The 25,478-nt window shown below is 47.1% G+C and overlaps 3 protein-coding genes across 8 annotated transcripts in view; 2 read left to right on the top strand and 1 right to left on the bottom strand.

Annotated features, from left to right (window-relative positions):
• Positions 1 to 7,847, top strand: part of NCOR1 (nuclear receptor corepressor 1) — a 53,693-nt gene extending 45,846 nt beyond the window's left edge. For 3 of the 4 annotated variants that reach the window (XM_062506879.1, XM_062506880.1, XM_062506882.1), the window contains 13 exons: positions 54 to 203; positions 737 to 910; positions 1,312 to 1,477; positions 1,711 to 2,207; positions 2,652 to 2,780; positions 2,892 to 3,049; positions 3,214 to 3,437; positions 3,864 to 4,001; positions 5,053 to 5,195; positions 5,745 to 5,798; positions 6,059 to 6,280; positions 6,561 to 6,743; positions 6,925 to 7,847. In XM_062506879.1, the coding sequence (XP_062362863.1) occupies positions 54 to 203; positions 737 to 910; positions 1,312 to 1,477; positions 1,711 to 2,207; positions 2,652 to 2,780; positions 2,892 to 3,049; positions 3,214 to 3,437; positions 3,864 to 4,001; positions 5,053 to 5,195; positions 5,745 to 5,798; positions 6,059 to 6,280; positions 6,561 to 6,743; positions 6,925 to 7,112 (2,426 nt within the window). In that variant the 3' untranslated portion in view covers positions 7,113 to 7,847. Of the gene's footprint in view, positions 1 to 53; positions 204 to 736; positions 911 to 1,311; positions 1,478 to 1,710; positions 2,208 to 2,651; positions 2,781 to 2,867; positions 3,050 to 3,213; positions 3,438 to 3,863; positions 4,002 to 5,052; positions 5,196 to 5,744; positions 5,799 to 6,058; positions 6,281 to 6,560; positions 6,744 to 6,924 lie in introns of those variants that run through there. The other variant, XM_062506881.1, reaches the window with a different exon arrangement.
• Positions 6,199 to 14,183, bottom strand: TTC19 (tetratricopeptide repeat domain 19). Of its 2 annotated transcripts, none has more exons than XM_062506885.1 (11): positions 13,940 to 14,183; positions 13,798 to 13,871; positions 13,614 to 13,724; positions 13,467 to 13,505; positions 12,929 to 12,985; positions 12,653 to 12,714; positions 12,430 to 12,524; positions 12,086 to 12,240; positions 11,652 to 11,814; positions 11,044 to 11,173; positions 6,199 to 6,308 (listed from the first exon to the last, which is right to left on the bottom strand). In XM_062506885.1, exons 1-11 carry the CDS (start codon positions 14,124 to 14,126, stop codon positions 6,293 to 6,295), a joined length of 1,089 nt encoding a protein of 362 aa, XP_062362869.1. In that variant the 5' UTR covers positions 14,127 to 14,183; the 3' UTR covers positions 6,199 to 6,292. The 2 variants fall into 2 exon arrangements, with proteins under 2 accessions (XP_062362869.1, XP_062362867.1); XM_062506883.1 differs by lacking the exon at positions 6,199 to 6,308 and adding an exon at positions 7,980 to 10,337.
• A 22-nt stretch (positions 14,184 to 14,205) lies between these two features.
• Positions 14,206 to 24,126, top strand: ZSWIM7 (zinc finger SWIM-type containing 7). Of its 2 annotated transcripts, none has more exons than XM_062506887.1 (6): positions 14,206 to 14,299; positions 14,892 to 14,991; positions 16,528 to 16,549; positions 18,906 to 19,008; positions 23,346 to 23,450; positions 23,857 to 24,126. In XM_062506887.1, the coding sequence occupies exons 2-6, from the start codon at positions 14,913 to 14,915 to the stop codon at positions 23,971 to 23,973; spliced, it is 426 nt and encodes a 141-aa protein (XP_062362871.1). In that variant the 5' UTR covers positions 14,206 to 14,299; positions 14,892 to 14,912; the 3' UTR covers positions 23,974 to 24,126. The 2 variants fall into 2 exon arrangements, with proteins under 2 accessions (XP_062362871.1, XP_062362870.1); XM_062506886.1 differs by having other exon boundaries at positions 14,223 to 14,358.
• Positions 24,127 to 25,478: the final 1,352 nt, after the last annotated feature.

Consider the following 25,478-nt stretch of genomic DNA (forward strand, 5'->3'; position numbering starts at 1 on the left):
ACCAAACATTCATTGCTGTGTAGACCATTCTCACGTGTGTTATCTCCTGACAGGAATTATTGACCTGAACAATATGGCCCCCACTATCTTAGTGCCTCATCCTGGAGGAACGAGCACCCCACCCATGGAGAGAATCACATATATCCCTGGCACCCAGCTTACCTTCCCTCCCAGGCCTTACAACCCTGCTTCTCTGTCACCAGGTAAGAGCTCTCGTGGCTTGGTGATGCCTCTAATTGTCTGACATGCTGAGATAATTGACCATCTTCATTCAGCTTTCATTAATGCCATGTTTTGTTGCTTTCTCAGGAGATGCTTTTTACATGCACCTCTCACTTGAATAGCAAAGGGGTTTTGATGATATCCTGTGTAGTTACTGTAGAAGCACTGTCAAATTCTGAATTTGCCTCATTCTGTCAGGTCTTTATTGGTAGTAATTTGATTATAATTCACTAACCCCATTTTACATGTGTTGAAAGGTGGAATTGGAGTCCGTAAGATGTGTAGTTTCTAACTGTATAGCAACCACTTTAGTAAAAGGCTTTTGAGCTTTCCACTGTCGCTGTATGTTAAGCTTTTGTCTTCCTAGCTAAGTGCACAGTCCTGAGTGAAATTAAAATGTATTTGGGAAATTTTGCTCTAAGTGTATGGTAAAATATATAGGCAAGTGTTTACATTATCATGCTTCACTTAAGTACATTTTTTGCTCCTTCATTTTACCTTGTGGACCTTCCAGGACACCCCACACACCTGGCAGCTTCTGCAGCAGCAAATGCTGAAAGGGAACGGGAAAGGGAAAGGGAGAAGGAACGGGAAAGGGAGAGGGAACGTGAACGAGAGCGGGAAAGAGAACGAGAACGTGAGAGGGAGAGAATCACCTCAGTCCCTGCTGAACTTTATCTCCGACCAGGTGAGGGCACATGGATACACTTGGTTCACTTGTCTTGTACACCGTAACTGCTCATTTTATACAATTACTTAGTAGCAAATATCATTTACAGTTTGCTTTACTCTGCACTTCAGGCAGGTTCCTGTTGCCGAGTAGTTCTGGTCATAATTGCAACTTCTGCAACTTCTTGAACTTTCAAAGCAATGTAGCACCTAAAGAGGAGTGGATCCCAGTTGTCACTGGCACAGCTTGCATGTCATTTAGAGCATTGTGAACAGATTTAAATCTTTAATACATACCTTCACATCCAAAGCGATGGAGACAACTGGAAGGGATGTGGAGGAGCCAGCATTGATTTACAGTGCTACATGGTGTAAGAATAATAATTTATTTTAGTTTGTTGCCCTTTACTCTTCCTGCAGGTGCAGAGCAGCCTGGCAGACCCAGCAGTCACGGATACGTCCGGTCCCCATCCCCTTCTGTCAGAAGCCAGGAAAACATTCTGCAGCAAAGGCCAAGTATTTTCCAAGGAACCAATGGGACAAGTGTAATCACACCTTTGGATCCTGCTGCTCAGCTACGTATCATGTATGTTTTAGAAGTTAATATGGCACAGATATCTGTTCTAATATTTGAGCTTATTAAAAGGTGCATTTAGGGTTAAGGATATTTCACTACATGATTGCTCTTGGATTTATCAGAGCATTTTCTTCAGTGCATTTTGGGTAGAAATTAGTGTCAGAAAAGCTTTGCTTTATTGTGCTCATGGCTCTAGTTCTTTCTATGTGATGTAATTGAGGCTATTCAATCTTTGCCCACAGGCAGCTCACCCCTGGAGCTCCCTCTATCACTCAAGGTTTGCCAGCTTCCCGTTACAACACTGCTGCTGATGCCCTGGCAGCACTCGTGGACGCTGCAGCCTCTGCTCCTCAGATGGAAGTTGCCAAAGCAAAGGAGAACAAGCATGAAGGAACCAGGATAGAAGAGAACATGGGACGCCGGTCAGCTGTGGTGACTGACCAGCAGCAGATGGAGCAGAAGACCCTGGAGGTAGAAAAGAGGCCTGTGCAGTGCCCCTATACATCTGCAAATTACTCTGGTGGCAAGTCCCAGGGACAGACTTCATCAGTAGTCTATTCAGAGGCTGGTAAAGAGAAAGGACCTCCTCCTAAATCCAGGTACGAGGAAGAGCTGAGAACTCGAGGAAAGACCACAATTACTGCTGCTAACTTCATAGATGTGATCATCACTCGTCAGATTGCTTCAGACAAGGATGCTCGAGATAGGGGCTCTCAAAGTTCAGATTCTTCCAGTAGTTGTACGTATCTTAGTACCTCTCTACTTCTTTGCTGTCTGTTTTAGCCTTTTAGGGAAATGATTTGAAGTGGTTTGGATGTTTAATGATAAAATATTCAGCTCTGCAAAGCAGAAACACTTGATAGACAAATACAGTTTTTACATATAGTGACTCTTGCAAAATCAGAGCTGTTTACTTTATTCGGATTCCATGCTACAGCATGAATGCAGGATCATAAGAGTAACTTTTTCAGAAGTCAGGAAACTGAAAATTACTTGGTTTATGTTGGAACACTGTTTCATGGAACTATTTGTATCACCATAGTTATCATGAGAAGGCAACAGTGTTTTTTGACTTTCATTCACTGGTGCAATTTTACTGGAAGCACTGGTGTTGCTAAGTATAGGCAACAAAAATTTTCTGTCATATTTACATGGTACTCCACAACCTTTGCTTGATATTCAGTGTCCTCACACCGGTATGAAGCTCCTGGAGATGCCATTGAGGTGATCAGCCCTGCAAATTCACCTGTACCTGCTCAAGAAAAGCTACAGTCCTATCAACAGGAGGCACCCAAACCAAACCAGGCAGAGAGTAAGTTCATCTGCATGTGGAAGTATTCTCACAGTCACCTTTTTTAGATTTATAAGCACAGAAGTTTCAAACCTTGAAACTTATCAGAGTGACCTTTTCTTTTTCAACCAGCTGACCCCACCAGGCCGTACGAGGGCCCCATTCACCGCTACAGGACACAACAGGAGCCCCCCTCGCCCCAGCAACCTCCACCTCCCTCTTCCCAGGCAGAGGGGATGGCACATGTGCCCAGGACACATCGGCTCATCACCCTTGCTGATCACATCTGTGTAGGTTTTATGATTATGGCTTTTATTTGAGAGCATTACAAAATATTGTATCTGAATTTGTAACCTTGTTTGTTGCCATCAGAGGCTCGTCTAGTTCACGAGTACCTACACTGTGGCCAATGTCTAACCAAGATCTCTTCTCCATTTCTTTCGGTGACATCCAGCAAATTATCACACAAGACTTTGCTAGAAACCAAGCAGCTTCTCAGGCCTCTTTGCAGCCTCCCACCACTACATTCCAGAATTCCACCCCTGCTCCAACGCCTGTTTCTGGCCGGGCCAAGACCTCGAACCGCTACAGCCCCGAGGCTCAGTCACAGCCTGTGCACCACCAGCGGCCAGGGGCCAGAGTGTCCCCTGAGAACCTCTCTGACAAGGCCAGGGGAAGGTAATGCATGGCTTCAGTCTAACTGCAAGTTTCATTGATGCCCAGATAGGATATTGATATAAAATAGTGCAGTAATCTTGGTGGATATTGGAAGTAAAGGTGCCTTTGGGTCTTTTTTTTTAGGCAAAGTTTGTCTCCTACTGTTTTGTCAATTGCTTGGTTCCATAACATAATTTGTAACAGTTTTCCCTTTGCTACTTCTCTTAATTTCCAGTTTTTAGAGGGCTGAAAACATTTAATAACTTAAAACTTACCAGAGTTGTTATGGACAATGCATGGCCATCTTTTAAAAGATCACCAAGCTTACCAAAGCATGTAACATATAACTACACATAGGCAGTTATGTAATTTTCCAGTTCCTACATAAGTTAACTACTGTTGTACATGCATTGAGAGTAATTATCTGTCTCTGAATCATGGATGTAGGCCTGGAAAATCTCCAGAGAGGAGTCATGTCTCCTCAGAGCCCTATGAGCCAATCTCGCCACCTCAGGTCCCGGTTGTACATGAGAAGCAGGAAAATGTTCTTTTGCTTTCCCAAAGAACTGAGCCTACTGAACAGAGGTAGGTGCAAAACTGACTTCTAAAAACATAATTCTGAATCTTTGTGCTGGAAACAGTGTTTTTATTAAAGAGCAGTTCAAGTGACCTTCATCTGGTGCCACAGGCAAATTGTTAATCACTGTCAATCCTTCTGCACTAACATCCAAAACTTGCTATCTGGGAGATGCTTTGGGAAGGCTGAGGGAAAGGTCACATGTTGGTCTCTGTCTTAAGTTTCTTGGTGCAGGCAGAGTGTTCTGTGTCACATCTGAGAGACTGTTAGAGTGAAACTCCTCGTGGTTGCCAGTTCAGTAAAACTGAATTGAGTTTTGAGAAAGGTCACAGTTTTTATTAAATCATTCAGTCTTCTCCTGCCTGGTTGGATTCTTGGATACTGTCCTGGTGGAGAGGGGAAGAACCCAGGCTTCCAGCACTCATGGTGCTGGAGCAGTTTATCACTTGAAATACCACTGGGCTGAGGAGCTTCCAGGAGGAGTGAAGGTGGGGTGTCCTGTCCCAGTCTGCCAGATCTGAACCAGAAAACTGCACAGGACCTTCACGGGGTCCCTGGCAGTGCTGGTGTCTGCAAACATGTGGGAGATGCACATTGCAGTGGGTGCTCCTGTATTTGCCCTGCTGAGGAAGGAAGAGCACCCAAAGCAGTTATTTAAAGCTCGTGCTGGTGAAACTGATTCTAATTTTCTAGGGGTTTTCCACTCTACATTTGCTGCAGAGCTGTTATAGTCCATGATGGGTGTCAGGTAGATGCAAGGGGATTTTCAGGCACATGACAGGGGAGATTGCACTTTTTAGAAATGTAAGGATCTTGGGCTAGGAAACCTAGATTATTTTTTACTTCATTTTTTAGATTATTTTTTAATTTACATTCAAGTTGTTTGTTTTTTTAAATTCAAGCTTATTTGTCAGATTGCTGCTGCTTAAGCAAACTCAGTTATTATTGAGCCCCCCAGTGTTCATATGACTGTTAGTGATTTCTGCCTGACTGCTTTTGGAAGGATTTAAATGTGCATCTTACAAGTTCTGTCTCTTTGACATATGTTGGTCTTGGCAGGACTGACTCTCGCTCTCCAGGCAGTATCAGTTACCTGCCTTCGTTTTTCACCAAACTTGAGAACACTTCACCAATGGTAAAATCCAAGAAACAGGAGATATTTCGAAAGCTGAACTCATCTGGTGGAGGTGACTCTGACATGGGTATGCAGGACTTGCCTTTTCACTCAATTTTTCCAGCTTAAGCTTTGTGACTTCCACCTGCTGGCGTCCTGACCTAAATATGATGAAATAATACAAATTAATATAAATCTATAAAACACATATATAAAACACATATAATTTATGACCATAAAGCTAGAAGGTTAGATTTTTTTTTTATGTTTTTCTGTGTAGGACTGTCACATAATTTTAACACTTAATTTAAGAGATGAAAACCACGTAATTAATGAGAGAGTTATTAAAATCTGATATTATTCTAATTAGCTGTGTCTGTAATTTGCTTTATATCAATACTACACATTTTCCTATTTGGAAAGATGTCTTGAAACTAAATGGTTTGTGTTTTCTTGGCCCCTATGATTATGTCTTTTATACAGCATTTTAATATAGTTCCAGTAATGAACATTAACATGGTGGGTGGAATATGACACTAGAATTACGGGTTTTTTTCTTGTGCAGTAGGGCTATTGCTGATCACTTAGTGATCATCAGTACTGAAAAATTCAGTGAAATGTTGTGTTTTAATTGCAGCAACTGCTCAGCCAGGGACTGAAATATTCAATTTGCCAGCAGTCACTACCTCAGGTAAGTTCTTCAGTAAAAGAAACAACATGTTCCAGAAAAATGTAATGTCTTTAATATCTTAAATTTAGATTCTTTGGGGAATCCAATAAAAAAGGAAAATGTTGCAAATTTAAAAGCTAATATCCTACATGAAACTTGTTTCCTGTACCATAAGGAAAAGCAAAATAACCAAATCTTTCCCCACACCCCATTTTAATTTCTCCAAGACAAAATTTTTACCTCCCTTCCCACCTTTCCCTGTGTTTTGTCTTCTCTCCCAGGTGCAGTCAGTTCTAGGGGTCACTCCTTTGCAGATCCTGCCAGTAATCTAGGTCTGGAAGACATTATTAGGAAAGCACTGATGGGAAACTTTGATGACAAGAGTGAGGAGCACGGGGTCGTCATGTCCCAACCTCTTGCAGTGGCTCAGGGCAGCTCCGGCTCCGCGGTACCGGCCAGTAACGAGACACGTAGGGAAGAAGCCAATCCCTCTCCAAATTCAGGTATTGCAACTCTCAAATATCCCAGGGCCTCAAAGAAAATAAATAAATAAAGAGTTTGAATAACCTGGTATCACTGAAAATCACTGTCTTTCCTCTGTAATTGGCAGAGGTGATGTTTGCATTTATCGTCCTGGCTTTTCCAACACCAACTGATGGAACAGGAAAAGGAGAACAGGGTGTATTGGATACCTGAAGCTTCTCAGTGCTACCTGATAATTTCTAGAAACAAACACACAGAGGATAAAATGTGGTTGGTGAAATTTGTCCCTTCTGTTTCCAGGTGGGGCAGTCAACAAGCAGAAACTCATCAGCAAGTCAAACAGCAGGAAGTCAAAATCTCCGATTCCTGGGCAGGGATATTTGGGAACTGAAAGACCTTCTTCTGTCTCATCTGTACATTCAGAAGGGGACTACCACAGACAGACTCCAGTGTGGGCCTGGGAGGACAGGCCTTCATCAACAGGTGAGGAATGGGTTTCTTTCAGAGGTGTTTGGAGAGCTCAGATGTTGTACTGGAATGCCCGATATCGTCCAGAAGGTCCCAGCATGTGGGGGTTTTCTATAATGGATTTTCTGCTAATTGTCACAACCCAAGCCAACACAGATCTCTCAGAACTGCTCGTGTTTTTTGCCTTGTGATGCAGGTTCCACCCAGTTTCCATACAACCCTCTGACCATGAGGATGCTGAGCAGCACCCCCCCGACCTCCATCACCTGTGCCCCCCCGTCCATGAGCCAAGCAACCACTCACCCACAGAACAGGATCTGGGAGCGAGAGCCTGCACCACTGCTTTCAGCACAATATGAGACTCTGTCTGACAGTGATGACTGAACTATGCAGATTATTATTTTTTTTTAATTTGCGGGTCAAAAAAAGAAATCTATTTTTGACTTGTGCCCACAGAGACTTTCCAAGAGAGCAAGGGCCACACAATGAAGAATTGCTGGAGAGTCCATGAAATGCCTTCTGCACAGGCTGTGTGTTGGAGGATTGTGGTTGAAGGCTGACTTACTAAAGATAAATATGTAAAGAGTTTTTAAAAATGGACTATTCCTGCTCTACATCTATTTGTAAAGAAACCATAATGTCTTTTAAATCATTCTTCTGTAAATAGAGAGTACTTTTTGCAGTGTTTTTTCCCTTGCTATAGTATCTGGTGTACTTATGTTCAAATCATTGCCTAAACTTTGGGGGTCATTTTGTAATTTTTTTTAAGCATTTTCTCCAGTGTAGAATACTCTTCATAACCCTAGCCTCCCTCTCAGCCTAGCCTAACCAGAACCCCAGCCTCCCAACCATCATTGCCCACTTAATGCCGTGCCACTTCCTGCAGGCATTGTGCTTTTATATTTTTTTTTTTCCCTAGACACACTTTCTCAGTGGTGTTCAAGCTCTTGTGAAAATGTTGATTTTTTAAGACTGACCCCTTAGTGAATTCTGTACATTAACATAACTCCAGTTCGCTGGAATAAGATGATATATTTCTTTGGAATTTGAAATTCTGCCACATTGTAAATTTTTGGTGCAGTTGGTTTTATTTAGCAACACTGCAGAAATATTATTGCATGGGTATGTTATGGTTCATTTTTAAAAGGTTAAAGAAACAAAAAAAGAACAGCTTCTGGAGGCATACCTCACTGTTATGCACACTGGGAATTTTAACTGTGCCCTAAAAGCCTATTCTTAGTGTTCTCTGTTTCTGCATTGTATGCAGTCAAAACAGGCTACTAAATTTTACTGTCATATTTAACCACAGCAAATGGCTTTTCTGAACAGAGGCTCTGGGTGGGTTGATAAATCCTTTAAGAAGAAAAACCTCCACATCCCAAGTTTAAATAAAACAAAATGCTTTTATAGAATAATTGAGCAACGCACGAGTCAACTACTTGGCTTCTGTTACAACCAGTTTGAAATAGGTACTGTGATTTTTATCTTCCTCCAATCTGATTTTAAAATCTTTATGTAATAATTATTTTGAAGTCTGCATCCCAGTCCCTGTCCCTCTAAGCAAGCTTTTGGTGGAAGTCCTTACAAATGCTTGGCTTAACTCCTGAAGTGTGCAATACTTGTTAGGGTGATTTTTATTTTTAAATTGTATATGGTACTAGGAGAGTCTCCTTAATTATTCATCTATCAATGCTTGCTATGGTATGCTTGTAGCTCATGTACACATCCATCTGGGCAGTGATGTCACAGGCTGTCCTGACATCCATCTCCAAAAGCATCTTCATTTTATGCTGCACTGACCTCAGGAAGAGAATTCAAATCTTCCGGGGTAGAAGGACTGATATACAGATAGCACTGAGCTGGGGGGTGGCGTGGTCTGTCAGATTCCAAACTGCTTTTGCATCTCATTGATCAACAGGGTCTTTGCCTTGGAGTTATTTTCCAGTGAAAAATATTTTGGATTTTGCCGCGGTATTTGTGTTGCGTTGTATGGAAGGTGTAATGCCGTGTGTAACCTTGAGTCGTGTGAGCTCTGCATCCCATGGACTGTCATGGTCCACTTACAAACAGGAAGAAGCACACAACTATTTATCAATAGCAAATTTATTTCTAGTCCTTTAAGGAAAGCCTTTTTGTCCCAAGTGTGGGAAACAAAATTCCAAAGGAACTCACTGCTGAAAATACAGAACTATTTTGCTACTTTTTTTTAAACACTGCATCAGAGTAGATCCCTTGGCAGTCTTAAATCTCCGTGCAGTCTTTCTCTGAGAAAGATTTCTCTCATCCTCCCCTCCTTTACCCTTCTGGCTTGAAACAGTGAAGTTTTCATCCTGTTTGTAGACCTGTGCTTTTATTTTAACTTTCTTTTTTGGTTCCCACAGCAACATATACTGGAAAACTAGTTCATTTGCCCTTGTAGATTTAAATTTGGAGTGGAGAGTTAAGGTCCATTCTTAAACTCACTTGTTCTCACTTTCTTAGTGTAACAAATACAATGTGAAAGAGGCATGTACAGACAAATGTCTTTGCTACCTGTACAGTAAGTATAGCATGTTCATTGCAAAGCTTCATGTTACTGCTGCAGCAGCAGCAGCAAGAAATCCAAAGTAGGATAGTCACAATCTCCTAAGATACAGTTTGAGTGGCATTTGCACATAAAATGTTGCTGCTTTTTTTTTTGGTTTGTTATCAGAGTTTTAACTTCTCCAGTGTAAAAACCTCTCCAGAGCCTAAGTTAGGGTTTACCACAATTCCAGTTATCTTCAAGTATGGAATTACATCTGCCCTGTTTAAAACAGGAAGGTGTTTGTAAGTCATGTTTACAAAGTGTAGTTTACTACAGATTTTTACCTGATTTCTGATCAGCGCTTTCACAATGCTTTCATCTTGATATGGTTCGTGATTCTGATATGAAATCATTTAAGACTTGAAAAACCCATGCATCATAATTTCCACACAATGTCTCACTAGACAGTGACTTCTGGATTCAGACCAATCAATAAAGGGGATCAGTTCTCCACTTGCTTTTCCTGTGTCTCCCTTTTGTTTTGCAGCATCAGGCAAGACCCTGCTCCCAGGGTGCTGCAGGGTTCCCAGGTAACACAGCTGCCCTCCAGGCTCTGCCACTTCAAACCCCAAACCCAGCATTTCAGGGAAAGTTGGCTCTAATATGACTTTCTGTCAGTACAGCCCTATTTTTACTTCCTAGCTTGCTGAGAACAAAGTTCTGTATGTGACTGAAGTTTTCCAGCTTCAATGAATTTCTGCTCTAGAAAACCTGTGTGCTTCCTCCTCTTAGCTCAGAGATGAAGCTGCTACTGTAAGTAAATTACTGATGATGTCATTACATTGAGGGTTGTACCAACCAACTGCAGTTCTGACAACTGAGAGGTTAAAACTTTGCTTGGATAGTGACAGAATTAGTTCTATTATCCTAACTAAATATGGATTTTGTAATTTGTGGTTTAATTCTCCTCTTTCTTTAAATCAGGCTTCCTGGCAGGGCAGAAACTGTGTTGTCCAAAGCAGCTGTTCATACTTGATTCACGTGAAGCTGGGTTTGTACACAGCATCTTTTCCAGCAGGAAACCTCAGCATCCAAGCACTGACCTATTCAAGAGAGAACAACTGGCACTCGGTGTGCTCTCCACTGGAGCCAAGTGTTTTATTTCTGACAGCAGCTCTGTGTGGTAACAGTCTCACCCCTCCTCTGAGAGGACAAGTTCTATCTTTGGATGCTAAATGAAGAAATGCACTTGATCTTCAGGCAACCTGTCAGACCAGGACAGGGAGTTACAGCTCTGTGGCAGGGCAGGTACAGCCTGGGAAATGCTCTGCTGAAGTTCAAACACAGCTGAACTGCAGCACTGATAAAAGTATAGCCCCTGTTGTGCTGTGCAACATGTGAAGAGTGAAATGTAAACAACTCCTGCCTCTTCCTTTTCAAGACTTCCTCTAGGACAGCCAGGTTTTGAACCTGAACACTTCTGTGGGCAGGGAGGAGTAACAAACTGCTACTCCTTGACTCTAACACAGGTATTAGTACCAGGCCGGACTTGCACTAAGCAGCCAAAATTAAATCACTTAGCAGAGTTGGTCAGTCAAACCACAGACTACACCACAAATTCACACAGTTAAGATTTCACACCTTTATTTTGGGCTGTTAGGCAGTGGCAGCCCTTCCTCTTAAGCAGTCCTGAAACTCCTCATTGCTGTTTCTCTGGAGAATTGCACTGAGCTGCTCCCAGGCTGCCTGTGCTGACCAACCCTTGATGCCTTCAGCCACCTCAAGGTTGGACCCTGTGGCCAAACTTACTTGGAACCCTTTCTCCTCTTGGCCAGCTCAGCTAGTTCCTCCTGGATATGCTGGACAGAAGCAGCATCTCCCTTCTGCTGTGCCTGCTTGAGAGCTTCTTTGTACACTTGTTTTGCTTGCAGGAAATCTTCTGTAGCAAGAAGGAAAAGATGTTTGACTACCCAGTTCCATCACCCATTTTCAGAGGCCCCTCCTGATGCTGATCACGTGCAGAGGACAAGGAGTCTGGGAACACATCAAGATCTTGGGAGGCTCAGAAAACATCCTGCCAGGTTGCCAACTCTGCCAGCTGAAGAGGAGCAGTGATGATGGGACCTGGTGCTGCTTCAGCATTAAAATCTTATAGAAACTAATCTTATGTACGTCTTATGTCCTTTTGGAAAAGTTACTGGACATAAAGGACAAGAGAAACAAGATCCCCTAGCAACCTTTTGAGTCAGGCTAAATTCAGTTTGTGAAAGCAATTCAAAGTCAGACCTACTGCTTAAACTAAAACTAACAACCCCAAACCAGCACTGTAGTTCAGCCCTACAATACAGCTCCAGATCTCTGCAGTCAGCACAAGCTCAGTGACAGCTCATTTATTCACTGCTCATTTATTCACTGACCTTTGTGCATCAGGATTGCTGCCAGGTTATTGAGCACCATGTGTTCCTCGGGGTGCTGCGTGTCCCTTGCCAGCTCTGCTGCCCTCCTGCTGTAGGTGTGCGCCTCCTCGTAGCGTCCCTGAGCATCCAGCACCGTGGCCAGGTCATTCATCAGCACCACACTCTGCACCAGGAGGGAAAAGGGGAGCTTGTGAAGCAGTCTGGGGCAGCAGAAGCACCACATTAATTCCCTGTCACACCAGTTAAAGCAGTATTTCCAAGAGAAGCATTCAGTAAGTGTCCTGTATTTCTGTATTTGCATGCTCATCCTTCCTGGCAGGAAAACAGCCTCAGGTAGTGTTGGCCATGTGATGGCAGAGCTGCTCCAAGGCTGCCTCATTCCCTACAGATCAGCCTTTCCTTCCCTAAAGTCCAGCAACTGCTGTACAAATCACCTGTGGATGAGTCTCTCCCTGAACATCATTTGATATTTGCAGAGCCTTCTCATACATTTTTTGTGCTGCTGGGAGCTCGTTGATATTCAGCAGGTAGCGGGCATAGGAGTCCAGGCTCATCCCAAGCAGGAGCTGGGTATTGGCCTTTTCTTCAGCTGCAAAGAGAGAGAAGTGAAGTGATCACTGCCATAGGATCCAGCATGAACCTCCATCCCACCACAGCAGGAAACTCAGGCAGTGTGGAGACAATGGATTGACTTGAAGATTGTACTTGGGCAACACAGAAACAACATCAAGGGAAATTCAGGAAAGATGAGAAGCCTTTGGCAGACAAGGCTGCCCACCTGATAAGACATCCTCAGGCAAGTCCTTCTGCTTGGCAATCTTCTCCTCTAAGGTCAGGATGCAGAACTGGTAGCCAGCTACAGCTAATTTGTGCCTGCAAAGTGCAAAGCAAAGCTCCTTCTGTCCCTGAAGGATGCCTCATTAAAGAGCCTCTGCTTGGCCACCCCACCACCACTGCAAAGCTGAGATGAAAGCAGATGACACCTCTAGCTGGGAACTCACTGTTTCTGAGCAGCATAGATACTGGCCAGCTTGAGGGACATCTCAAGGATGGCGTTGTCATCCTGTCAGGAGGACACACAACACAACACTTACTCTTCCTGTGCCTCCCCAGCAGAAACATTACTTTGTCAGAGAGTTTACACCTGAAAAATCCCCATCTTGTTGCCTCCAGTGCTGCCATCCATTACAGCATTGGCAATTTCCATTAAGAGGAATTACAGGACAAGAAATAAGGTAAAGAGAAAGGCACCCCTGGGAGCCTGTCTCAGAACATACCTCCTTTGTGTCCCCTGCAAGCATATAGCTCATAGCTGCTTTGTAGAGCTTTTCTGCCTGAAACAAAAATTTTGAAGAGGATACTGAGGAATGATGACATTTAAAACAAAACAGAGCCAAACTAGGTAGGGGGACCTGGCTCAAGTTTGTTGCATTTACACTGCACCAGGACCAAAGGCTGACCAGAGCCCAGTGGTGCTGAACCTCTGGGTCCTTTCAGTTTCTCCTTGAGCGCTGCTGCAAGCAGCCAGGCCTTAACCCTGTCTGTGAGCTCAGGACTTTCTCAGATTCTCCTTGGAGCAGCCATCTCTGTGCTCAGCCTCAGCATTTCACACTGAAAAGTATTCCTTCCCTTGCACACCGTGCTGGAGCTCAGAATTGAACTGCGAGAGCATCCTTCTTAACCTGGTGTGCTCACACAGGTCCTGAGTCAGATCATTCTGCTTTGCACTGGGACATCTCTGCCGCACAGCTCCGAGACCGTGCGCAAGATATCAACCTCTACAAATTCAGAGGAAAAAAAGACAGAGTTACTCACATTGTCCAGCTGTCCCTGCATGTAGGCCACGTTCCCCATCTGGAAGAGACGGACAGCGCTCAAGCTCCACCACAGCAATGCCAAGCCTCAGCCGCTGTTCCTTCTCCCTCCAGCCGTCCCCGCTTTGCCCCAAGGCGGGCCGCTCACCATGCTGTAGGTGTAGACGATGGCCTGCCTGTTGTCCTGCTGGTGCGCCCGGCGCAGGGCCTGGTGCAGGAGCTGCTCGGCCTCGGCCAGCTCCCCCTTCATGGTGCTGAGCTGCGAGGACAGCGGGCCCGGTCAGCGCCGGGCCGGGCCGGGCCCCGCCCGACCCGCCCGCCCCGCGCCTCACCTTGGCTCTCTTCAGCAGCAGGACGATGCCATCCTCGCCGTCCTCCTCGGCGTCCCGCGGGAACAGGGACAGCCCTGCGGGGACAGCGCGGTGGGTGCCCGGTGCCCGCTGCCGGCTGAGCGGTGCCCGCCGCCCCTCTCACCTCCCAGGAAAGCCAGCGCAGCGCCGGCCGGCCGCTCCCAGCGCGCCCGCGCCGGCCCCGCGGGGCCGCAGCCGCAGTCCCCGCGGTGTCCCCGGTGTCCCCATGTCCAGGCGGGCCGGGGCAGGGCGGGGCAGCGCCGGGGACACAGCCGGGACAGGGCCCGCGGCAGCGCCACTGCCGCCGCCATCCCGACCGGGCCCTTTAAGAGCGCGTGACGTCATCGCGGGCGCGGGGCGGTGCCGTGACGTCACTGCGGGAGCGGGGCCGGGGCCTCCTCCCGTCGGGAACAGCAGCGGGAGCGGCGCTGGGAGCGGGGCCTGCCCCTCTGCCCGCCCTGGAGAGCAGCGCCCGCAGCCACCTGTGCGTGCCGGGCGGCTCAGGACACGGAGCAGAGGAGAGGAAAGGGCTGGAGCGCCAGTGTGAGGGACAAAGATGGGGAAAGGGCTGGAGCAGCGCCCAGGAAAGGCTGAGGGAGGCGGGGCGGCAGACAGGGAACCTCAGCCGTGTGTGAATACCCACAGAGGGGTGACGGGCTGCTCCGAGCTCCGCTCGTCCGGCAGTGGCACCGCAGGAACGGGCAGCAGCCGATGCCCGGGAAGTGCCACCTGAACGTGAGGAATTCTTCTGCCCTGGGCAGTGACCGGTCCCTTCCACTGGACCTGTGTTTGTGTGGGGGCATCTCAGACAGACCCGTGTGTTTGTGAGGAATCCTCTGTTCCCAGAACGTGCAAAAAAAACAACAACAACAACAACAACAAAAAAACAAACCAAAAAAAAAAAAAAAAACAAAAAAAAAAAACCAACATTTAAAAGTTGCTGAGAGTACCGAGAGTACCGTTCCTTGGCCTGGTTGCTGGGTTGGGATGGAGTGCCCTGGTAACCCCTCCCGATGCTCAGTATCCATCGTGACCCTAAAGATTTCCCACTGTCTCCTGTCCTGTCTCATTTCCAGGGATGATCCTGTGTCAGTGGGATGGACGGGAGTACCTTGCCAGCAGTGGTAGAAGAGCTCTTGAGAGAGATCAAAAAGGCTTTTCAGGAGACCTCACAGGGTATGTGAAGGATACCAAGTTAAATTAAAAAATCACACCAGTTTGGACTTTTTTCTTCTTTTTTTTTTTTAATGTGAGAGGTAATGCTGCTTCTTAGAGCTCCTGGTACACGTGGTTACACTTGAGGGATGATAAATTAATGCCTCCGGGCAGGAATTCTGCTGTGCCCTCTGCGCTTCTGGTTCTACAGACTCACCAATCCCACAGCTGGAGTTAGGGAAATTTCCCAAAGCCGTGGTCTGAGTGACCGGCAGAGGGGGTGTGCTGGTGATCCCAGGGTGAGGAACAACTTCCCAGTGCTTCAGTGAAAGGAGCTCAAGCCAGCAGTGAAATCCTGGCCAATTCCAGCAGCTAGTTAAGAACAATTACCTTTGCTGGATCTGTGCTAAGAGAATATTAATGTTTGTGTTTATTGCACAGAATGGCTCTTCCCAAGGAAAGTGTCTGCTGAAGGAATATTTTTAAGTGCACAAAACCCAAACAAAATAAGAATTCAGATAAATCTGTCCTGAGCACTACGTGGGAGTGAGGAATGGGCAGAAAGTTCATGTCTAAACTGTCAGAGTGACCCCAGTGACAGCTTTTTGGCACACTAGCACCTGTGGCTCCTGACAGGTTAGAGTACATCCAAAATTTACTTGTGACTTCTTTTAAAAGAGCTTTATACATCTTGTTGTAAATGAAACAAAAAATGAAGTTCACATATCTTTAAAGATGTCCTTAAAGCAGCGAGTGGTACTAAAGCACACATTGAGACAGAGCTGTGGAGACAAACTGATTGATCCCTTCGCAGAATTAAATTCAAATAAAGCTGGAAAATTCAAACTAAGAGTGCAAGTCAGAGAGAGTATTTTGAGTTGTCGGAAAAGGATTTTCAAGTCAGAAATCCAGATCTTCCAGTGGGATGTGGAGACAGAGTACACTGAGTACAAGTATGTCCCCTGAGTGATCACAGAAAGATCAGAGTGGACAAGCACAGCCTGAGCTGTCAGCTACAACAAACAGTTTGCTTGAGTGTAACTTTCCATTTTAACAAGAAGTTCTAATAAAGGAAGACACAATGTTTCAGTGGGCTGTATGAAAAGCCATAAACCAGTGGCGCCCTGCAAGACTGCTGGAAAAGAGCAACATTTTTAAAGTTGTGATGCCAGAGTTCTCAGACTCATGCCAGGAGAGTTTCAGGGAAAATAATATATATATTTTTAACCAGCTTCTTAAAGTGACAGAGTAAGGTGCTGAGGCCTCCTGCCTTTTATTGTGTGCTTTTAGAAGTAGGATGTCATAAAAGAAAGTACATTTGAGCTTCTGCATTTCTTTTTAAAATGAATCCCTGTGGTTGTGATTGCTGTACTTGATAAGTGCCTTAGCACTGCCATCATGGATCATTTTACTGCTCCTTGTTGCTTTTTTTGGTGGCTAGAGAGGATGTTGAGAGCTCTGCAGTCCTGTGTGGCCTCTGGGGTTACCCTGGGGGGACAGTGACCCCCTGTGATGTGAAATTCTGCAAAATCACATTTCCTTTTCTTTCTGTTGCAGTCCCTGATGACCTGCTGCTGGGGTGAGTGTCTTCTGCTTCAGTTCATGCCCCAGTGTCCTGCTGAAGGGCAATTGGTGGTCAGCTCTCATCATGGTTTTCCCGTGCTTGACCAAGTGCTGCTGAAACACAAAAATGTTGGTGGTTTTGGTGGTAGTACAAACGAAGGTTGTGAAGGGTTTTTTTTTTTTTCCAGAGATTCACAAAATTATCTCTGTATCACTGCATCTCATGTGATGACTTGCTCTAATTTAAACCCAGGATATTTAACCTGGGCTCTTGAGTCCAGCCTCAGTTCTGGAAGGAGTTTGCTGTGGGAGTGGATTGTGTTCCAGGGGGATTCATCCCTCTGCCTTCCTGCCACTGTGAGCACCCTGAGCTCACTGCTGCTGTTTGAGTCATGGGCACCTGTGATAGAGAGGGAGAAGTGTCCTTATCATCACCCTGCACAAGGGAATTGTTAACTTGGAGATTGAGAGTTTTCTTCTGTTTAGGGGCAGTCTCAGGTCAGCTTTGTCACCCTTGTGAATACTTGAGTCATTCCCAGCAGTGACCTAAGGGATCCAAGTTTCACAACTTCAGCCCTCACCAGTTGGTGTTGAAGGTGAAGAAAAGGCATTAACACAGTGAAAGAGACTTTCCAGATTCATCTTTAACCTTGTGCTCCTGCCTGCCAGGGGATGAGATCACTGGGAACCCTCCAGGCCTTAATGCCTTTGTGTTAAAGTTATCTGACACAACACCTGTGGAAGGTGTGCTGACTCCCTCTCCTGGGACCACAACAGGCCTTTGGAAGGTGGGATTATTTGAAAGCTTTTGTTTCCTTCTCCTCAGAAAAGAAAAGAGGAGGGAAGAAATTCCCTTGTTAAGTTTAATAATGGTTGGGTGGTAACTCTTGGCAGCCAGATTTCCATCAATTCCCTGCATCCAGCAGCTCAGAAGTATTCTTATTTAATTTCCCAATCTCTTCCAAATCTCCAAAGTCCTTGAATTTCACGGGGGCATTTCCTGCTGAACTGATGAAATTATATACGCAAGAAAAAAATTCCCTAAATTTGAAAACAGTTGCTGAAACTCACTGAACTCAGCTCCCTGATAGTCCCAAACCTAATCATTAAGGAATGTCTTACGTTAAGCGTTCCCCACCCACCTCCTCACAGCCCTCAGATGGAGCCAGCCCTTCTTGCCTTGAGTTTGTGCAAGTTTTGGTCTTCCTGGAATCTGTCTGTCTGCTTGGCTGCTTATCAGTGAGCTTGACTCAGCCGTGCTGGGGCTCTGCCTTGCTCTGTCCTCCCTGGACTTGGAAACTTTCCCCTTTCTCTTGTCTCCTGCTCATGTTTGGTGCTATCTCTTCATCACTGCTGATTTCCTTGTTGTTTACCCTTGGAACCAATCTAGACTACACAGATTTTTCTCAGTGGGTGAAAGGTCTGTGAAGTTAACTGAGTTGCCCCTGAGCTCTTTGGAAACACTCAGAGCAGCTGGATTTACTGGTCTAGAATGACTTTAAAGCCCATGAGCTGTCTGGATAATTGGCTGAAGGTGCAGATGTCCATATTTAACACACACCTTATCCTCTACCCCTGCACAGCACCAGCAGGAGATAAAATCCCCCTTTGGGATGTGCAGTGATCCCCATCCCAGGCACTCCCTCATCCATAATTGTGCTTCCCTGCATGTGTCCTGCCTGAAAGGGAAAGGGTTTTTAGGGAGAGTGGAGGGACATCAGGCAATGTTGCCCTGGGTGTTTTTCTGGAATAACTTGGCTGTCCCTGAGCCCTGCTCGTAGCTGGGTCACAGATGTAAAACTGATGCTATCTGGTATCTCCATGTGCAGTGGAGTGTCTTGAGTAACTCCCTGTTGTTCTCCAGCTTCCTCCTGATGCAGTTTGGTGGGTAGAGAAAGGATAATTTATCCCTCAGCTGTGACTGAGATGGAGGAAATGTGATCACTACAAAATGACTCACTCGTTGCCCAGGGTTTGAGCCGATTTCGAAGGAATGAGGAAGGAGCCCCAGTTCCTGTAGCTCCAGGAGTTCTGGATCATCCTTGCACTCCCCTTTCTTCAAGGAGGTGTGTGGTCCATGCCTGGAGCTGGGATTCAGGACCAGCTGATCAATGCAGGGCAGCAGATCCAGGACAGCCTGGCTGTACAGCTGAGGTGTGCCAGAGCACGAGCCCCTTTTGCCCTGAGCACTGGCAAGTCTGGCTTCGTGTGCTCCACTAAAATTCCTGTTTGTGCTTCTGTGCTCATGGGACATTTTCAGTTATTGCAGCAAGGGAAAATGTCTTACTTTTGCAATGGGCACCTTCTGGGCTCCACAGAGCCAGGTGGTCTCCTTTGTGCTGTGACCTAACTAGAGACACATTCTCTTCCAGGCTGAAGTTCATTTTTGGCCCATCTGCAGTCCCAGCTCTGGATCTGGTGGATCAGCGTTCTGTCACCCAGGTCAGGTCCCCCAGTGGAAGGACTCTCTACCAGGTACACAGTTCTCTTTTCTCTTGCTTTCTGATGGTTCTCAGCTGGCATCTGAGAGTGTTTTCTTGACTTGCAGAGCATGGATAAACACAGAGAGGACACCAATGTTTTACAAACTCCTGAAGTGACACTGAAGAGCAGCAGCCATGGGCTAGAATTAGAGCAGCATGGTTCAGAACCATTTTCTGTATGGCTCCCAGCCAGCCAGAGACAATTTATGTGTTTGTGGGCATCACAGTCAGGAGGAAGTTTTCCAGGGATTGCTAATTTTGCTTTATTACTCTCATCCTATCCAGCAAAGGAAGTTCTTCCTCTTGACCAGTTGTACACAACTCAGTGTTTATCTGCTACCACTGTGTTTCTTTCCCCTCTTGATCTCTGCTTGGCAGGGGATCTTTGCTGCCTGGGAGGAAGCAATGCAGGCCAAACCCATGGGTTTCATTCTGGTTCAGTGTAGCCAAGGCTGTGAATCATAGAAACATCTCCAGAAAATTGCATTTTGGGGAGAAGAGCTTACCTCAGCCCTGAGATAATTACAGCACAGGGTGGGAGTGAGGTGAGGAGTCGCAGACACTTTGTTTCCACCTTTCTGTGCTGTGCACAATTCTTTGTTCTGTGGTCCCCCAGCACTGGTGGCATCTCTTTTGGGACAATCTGTCCATTCTGTGAGTCATTGACCAGCTGCATCCAGCCCAAGGCTCACAGAGCTGTGCCCTGGCTGAGCACAGGGACCCTGTGCCCTAAAGAGTTTGGTCAAGAAGCACCAATTCCTGCTCAGCACTCCCAGCCCCCCTCAGGCACAGCCCCTCCAGGGCTGGGCCTGGTTCTGTGCTTTTCACACACCAGAGAAGGAGGAATGTCTTGGCTCACTGCTGTAGCACCCAAGAGGAACATTTCCAAGTATCCCCTCTGCAAAGGACTTTTTCTCCTCCCCTGGAGATGCTTTGGGGTGGTGTAGGGTGAGAAAAGGGCTGTGAAGTCAGGCCTGGCTGATGGCACAAACCCTTCTCACGTGTTCAGAGCTTGCACTGCTTGGTTTGCACATGCAGCCTTTATCACTTCTGGGGCCATGGAGAGGCCACTGGCCCCTCCAGAGGGACATGAATCATACCCAGGGCTCAAGAACAGCTTTGGATTCCAGTTGAGGGCTTGCCTGTGGATGTTTGGTAAAGCCTAGGAAGCTTCCAGCACCCTTAGACAGCAGCTGTCTTGCTGATTAATTGAATACTCAAAGGCCTTTCCTTTTTTACTCCTGCTTGTCTGAAAATGCCACTGGGCAGAGAATGGTCACATTCTCCTTGCAGAGCTTTGTCAGGCCCTGCAGGCTAAGGCAGAGCTTTGCTGGGCATCAATTAATAATTACTGATATGAATAATGGGCTCAGTTGCTGCACACTGAAAAGAAACAAGTGTCAGAACTGCTCTTCTGCTTCTGGTTTCCCTGTGGAGAAGGAACCCCTGGACGGGAGGGTCAGGGAGTTAATGCAGGACAAACCTCCAGGAAGGAGGTTCCCGTGTGCCTCCAGCTGCATTCCTCTTCAGTGGAGGAGCTTGATTGCCGATTAAGGCCACACTGATGGGTTCATTAACAGAGGAATCTGAAGAGAGCTTTTCTCTGGGGGTGTGAGGTTGGTGCCATTGTGAAATTCTCCGTCATAACAGCTGTCTGAGATGCAGAAACAAAGAGCAGAGTCTACCCTGGGGCTGAAGCAGTGACAGGAACACATCTGGGGTCATAGAAACTAAACCCTTGGGTGGGACACTGCACTGGAGTCACTGGCTCTTCATTCCTGTGTGCTGTAGGAATGTGTGGAAGTGTCCCCAGCTGTGCTCCTGGGGAGAGGGGCATCCATGGAGGTGCACAATCATCCCTGTTAATTATCCCTCACAAAGTCAGCCCTGCCATTTGCACCCAGATGTGGTTGAGCTGGAATGTGAGGTGGTGCTTCCACTTGCAGCTGGCTCTGGAGAACTCTTTGAGGCCATGAGGTTGGTTCTGTTGTGAAACTCCTTTGGGTCATTATAGCCAAATCTAAGCTGGTGATAATTCCATATCACCCAGCACATCTCAGGTCCTGCTTCAGGGGAGAAAGGCTCTGCTCAGACAGGCCCTGTAGTGTAGGCAGTTCTTGCCCTCAGGAGCTGAGATGGGGGAAGAGCCCTCAGTCAAATGAAAGCTGTGATTTGTCTCTCAATGCCCTTGCTGTTTAACAGAGGACTAGCACTGATGGAGTGTCCAAGAACTGGGTACCTCAGAGCTGAAATCGTCCCCAGAGAGCTGGGATGATACCTGCCATGCTGAGGTCAGGGCTAAATCCTGCCTGCTGCAGGGATGGCTGGTGGTGGAGCTGTGCTGGATGTGACAGAGTGCTGACCTGCCACATTTGGGGCACTCTTTAGCCCTGCCCAAGTGGCAGAAACGCAGAGCTGTGGCAGTAAAGCAGGGCAGTGCTTCAGCCCTGCCAGCTGGCACTTGCACTGCTCACATCCTTCACTTTCATTGGGTTCTTCTTTTTTATGATGTCTTTTTTCATTTGTTTCCTGGAACTGTGTGGCAGATGCCACACAGTGAAGGGTTTGAGCAGCAGGCCCTGGCACAGGCTGTGCTGCTGCCTGTCTGTCTGTCTGTCTGTGTGCTGGTGCCTCAGGTGACCCTCCTGTGCCCCCCACCTCCTGGCAGGGACACCTCCAGGGGGATTTTTCCTTGCTGAGGCCCAGGGATGAAGACAGCAGAAGGAAATCTCACTACAGGGCCAGGGGAGCACCCCAGTGCCTGGCTGGGCTCAGCTGGCCAGGAACAGAGGCACCTTTTTCTCCCTTCTTTTTGCCTAATTAGATTTTGCCTTATTAGGCAGAGGCTGTGTTCTTGCCATCTAGGTCAGGATGGGGGAATGTTGAGCTCAGCCCAAATCTGGCACTGTCTGTCTGTGGCTTCCCCCCTCCCCAAAGGAAAACACTTATGAAGGGAAGGCACCATCAGAATACTTCATCTTGGAAAAAACAATCAAAGGGGCTACAGGAAAACAAACTTATCACAAGTGAAACAAACTCAGCCTGCAGTGAAAGAAGGACCCAGGGTAAAGGCCAGACTGAGGAAAAATAATGGTTTACCCTGAAATGGGAATGTGAGTTTTGTGTCCTGGATCTGCTGGGAGCAAGGGGGACTTTGAGGCATTGGCAGTTCTGTGGGAGAGCCTAAACTTCTGGATGTTCCCTGCTGGGCAGAGGGTGCAGGGAGAGCTCCAGGGAACAGGGGAAGGCTCGCCTTGGAAGTACAGCTTTGGGCAGTGAGGGACTGTGTTCCTCTGGAGGGGCTTGGAATTCCAGGGATGTCCTGGAGGGATGCAGAACTCTGCAGAGCTCCACTGCCTTTTCACTTTTTGTGTTTATATTTAGATTTAGGGATGTATGTGCCCCAAACCCAGCCAGAGTGGAGAGCACTGGGGTGGGAGAGGGCTGTGATGTGCCCTCAGAGCTCTGGGCCCTGTGCAAGTGTGTTCTGCTCCTGCAGATCCTTCCCTTCCCATAGGTTGGGCCCTTAAAGTAGTTTCCCAAAAAGCTATTTTCCAGTCTTGGAAAGACCAAAAGAAAAATAATAATCCATAGGCTGGCTTTCCTAAATCCTGCAGTCAGCTCCAGCAGCCCACGGATTTGCTCCATGCTGGAAAAAAAAAATGTTTCCCTCACCTGTTTGGTCACCCTGGTGCCTCAGTACCAGCCTTGCAGGGAACAGCATGTGGGAAAAGCAGGCAGTGCTGTTCCCAAAGCTGAGATGGAGCAGGGAGGCTTCTCTGGAGACTTCAGCTTTGTTTATTCAGGCAGATCTGGATTCCAGTAGCTGCAGCTGGTTTTGAGAGCAGAACAGCCTTCAGTGGTTGGGAAAGGAGAGGCCTCCCTGAAAGTGCTCAGTGCTGCTCTCGTCCTGGTCCTGTCCCCGGGCCGTGGTGGCTCTGGGTTCACACCTGGGCTGTGTGTGACAAGTCTTTGTCATGTCCACCTCTGAGCCTGCAGTGCCGGGAGGGAGCTCACAGGAGGGGCTGGCTCTCCATGGGAGGTCAGGGAGTGGTGCCACCACCCCTTTGCCCCTTTCCTGGTCCCTTAGAAGCAGACACGTCCCTGGGGCTGGGATCTGCTGCAGGCACAGCTACAGAACCCTCACCTGCAGGGGGAGAAGCTCATAGAGACCATGAGGAGCTTCAAGCTTACGTGTGTCACTGCTGTGTTTGGGGACATTTCTTTACTGTGACATCTGCCCCTCACTGCTGGGTCAGTGCTGGGTCCAGTCTGAGTTGGAGAAATTAAAGTGAATCCCGTCTCTGACTCCTCATCTGCCTGTTTCAGGTCTTGGGAAGCTCAGGCAAACTCTACACCTGCTACAGCTCCTGCCACTTCTGCACGTGCCCTGCCTTTGGGTTTTCTGTGTTGCAGAAGAGTGAGAGTCTTCTGGTGAGTTCTATGCTTCAGCCTGGGGCTGGCATGGGGAGAGGGGACAAGGCTCTGCCCTGCTCCTTGAACCCAAAATTCCCAAACAAACACAAGTGTGGAGTTGGCCACAGGCTGAGCCTGACCCACAGTGTCACTGGCCTCTGAGAGCCCCAGGTTTTGGGTGCAGGGAGGGCTTTTGGTGGTCAGCAGTGGTGGGAAGGGTGCCAGGAGCCAGGATCTGTGTGCCAGATCCCTACGTGGCACTGTCCTGGTGACAGAACTGGGCACCCTGAGCACTACCTGTGCCAGGAGGGATCCTCATTCCTGGGAGGGCTGAGCACTTCACTAAACACATTTTGGCCAGGATGGATTCCTGGTCCAGACAGAGCCTGACATTCCAACCTTGCTCCTGCTGTTAACTTTGCAGTGCAAACACATCCTGGCTGTCTACCTCAGCCAGGCCATGGGAGCCTGCCAGGAACTGGCTGTGTCTGAGGAGCAGCTCACAAACGTCCTCCTGGCTGAGGAAGAGGATGAAGGATGAAGGATTTGGATCACTCCTGGCTGTGTAGCTGGCATTTTTAATGTCTACAAGGCTGTCAAATGCTCACTGTGGCTGGTAGATTTCTTCCTGTGCTGCAGCCAAGCGTGACATTAATTAGCAGCCTGGCACTGATAAATTAATTAATTAGGCCTGTGTTGACTTCTGTTTCATTTATTTATGCTGATTTTGGGATTTCTGAAGATGTTTGAACTTATCTGTAATAATTGTGATGTGAGGAATGCAAACAGTCCTGCAGTGATCCACAGATTAAAGAGCTGCTGTGGCTCTTTGCAGCTGGCAGCTCAGAGCAATTTCTGATTTTTCAATGGCAAACCTGGTCCAGGGACTATAGCAGGGACCCCTCAGCACCCTGAGACTGGTGATAACTGTGCTTCCACTGGACAGGATCTTTGGAAGCATCAACGTGGTTGTTGTGGTTTAAATCCAAAATTTTCAGACACACTGATCACCTCAAGACTGCTTCCCTGGGCCCAGCTCCTTCCAGCTGTGATTCCTGTCCATGCTCTGTCCTCCCTGAGGGCAGTGTCACCTCTCCTGCTGTACCTGTGAATGCATCAACGTTGAGAAATAATGGGGCACAGGCTGATCCACATGGTGTGGGTGGTAAATGAAGCATTTTGTATGTAAATAACAGTTACTGCAAATACAAAATCTCAGCAACACGAGAACACATCCATCCATGTACATCAGAGCAGTGACATCTGAATGGCCACAGCTGCACTCACTACAGAAAGTTCCTCTGCTGTTTTTGTTTCACATTTTTACAGAAACCTTCAGAGCTTTTTATTGAGGGGGCAAGGGAGGTGTCCTATTTTTATTTTGCCTTGAAATGTGTTTGGCTCAGATCCACAAAGACACTTCCTGTGCCCAATGACCATGACCTGGGCCAGAGTTAATGCCTGACAGCCCAGAGGCACAGCTGGATTAAGGATGCTCCACATCCATCTGCAGGAATTCTGGCTCATGAGAGGCATGGGAAGGGAGCAAGGCTGGATGCTGAGCTGCACTAGAACATGTTCAAATGTTCTGGGACCTCCTCTCTTGGTATAACAACACTGAGACTTTCACTCTGTTACTGCTGTGAGAGTTTGGGTCCGTTTCAGGCAGCCAAAGGGAGAGATTCCATCCTTTGTTGTGAGGATAAACGTGGCTTGCAACCACTTGGCAACGCTGCCAGAGCTGCAGGTGAAACCCTGCTTGTTTCCAGCCGTGATTAACAGGAGGAACATGGCCAAAGATAGCACAGAAGGGAAGGAATGAAGGGAGGAGAGAGCCAGGCCCTGCCCAAATGGCAGGAGGTGGCTCCTGTGTCAGCTGGCCCCTGACCAAGGCAGATGCAGCAAAGCTGAATGGGGCTGTTAAAGGAGAAGCACTTGGGACAGTGACTTGAACTGCTCGGACTCTTGCTGGAAGTGCCCATATCTGAGACAATGAGCTGTAGCTAAATTTGGACATTGCATAAACACGTGCAAACCCATTCACCA

Source organism: Cinclus cinclus, chromosome 22, assembly GCF_963662255.1.
Source record: "Cinclus cinclus chromosome 22, bCinCin1.1, whole genome shotgun sequence".
Lineage (NCBI taxonomy): Eukaryota > Metazoa > Chordata > Aves > Passeriformes > Cinclidae > Cinclus > Cinclus cinclus.

Bases quoted from the DNA above. Each gene is read 5' to 3' on its own strand.
- ZSWIM7 (XM_062506887.1), top strand. From the start codon at position 14,913: ATGGACGGGAGTACCTTGCCAGCAGTGGTAGAAGAGCTCTTGAGAGAG. The intron at 14,992-16,527 runs GTATGTGAAGGA...TTTCTGTTGCAG, and splicing joins TTTTCAGGAGACCTCACAGG to TCCCTGATGACCTGCTGCTG. The intron at 23,451-23,856 runs GTGAGTTCTATG...TTAACTTTGCAG, and splicing joins AGAAGAGTGAGAGTCTTCTG to TGCAAACACATCCTGGCTGT.
- TTC19 (XM_062506883.1), bottom strand. From the start codon at position 14,126: ATGGCGGCGGCAGTGGCGCTGCCGCGGGCCCTGTCCCGGCTGTGTCCC. The intron at 12,525-12,652 runs GTGAGTTCCCAG...TGCACTTTGCAG, and splicing joins ATCTATGCTGCTCAGAAACA to GCACAAATTAGCTGTAGCTG. The intron at 11,174-11,651 runs GTCAGTGAATAA...TTCTTGCTACAG, and splicing joins AGCAATCCTGATGCACAAAG to AAGATTTCCTGCAAGCAAAA.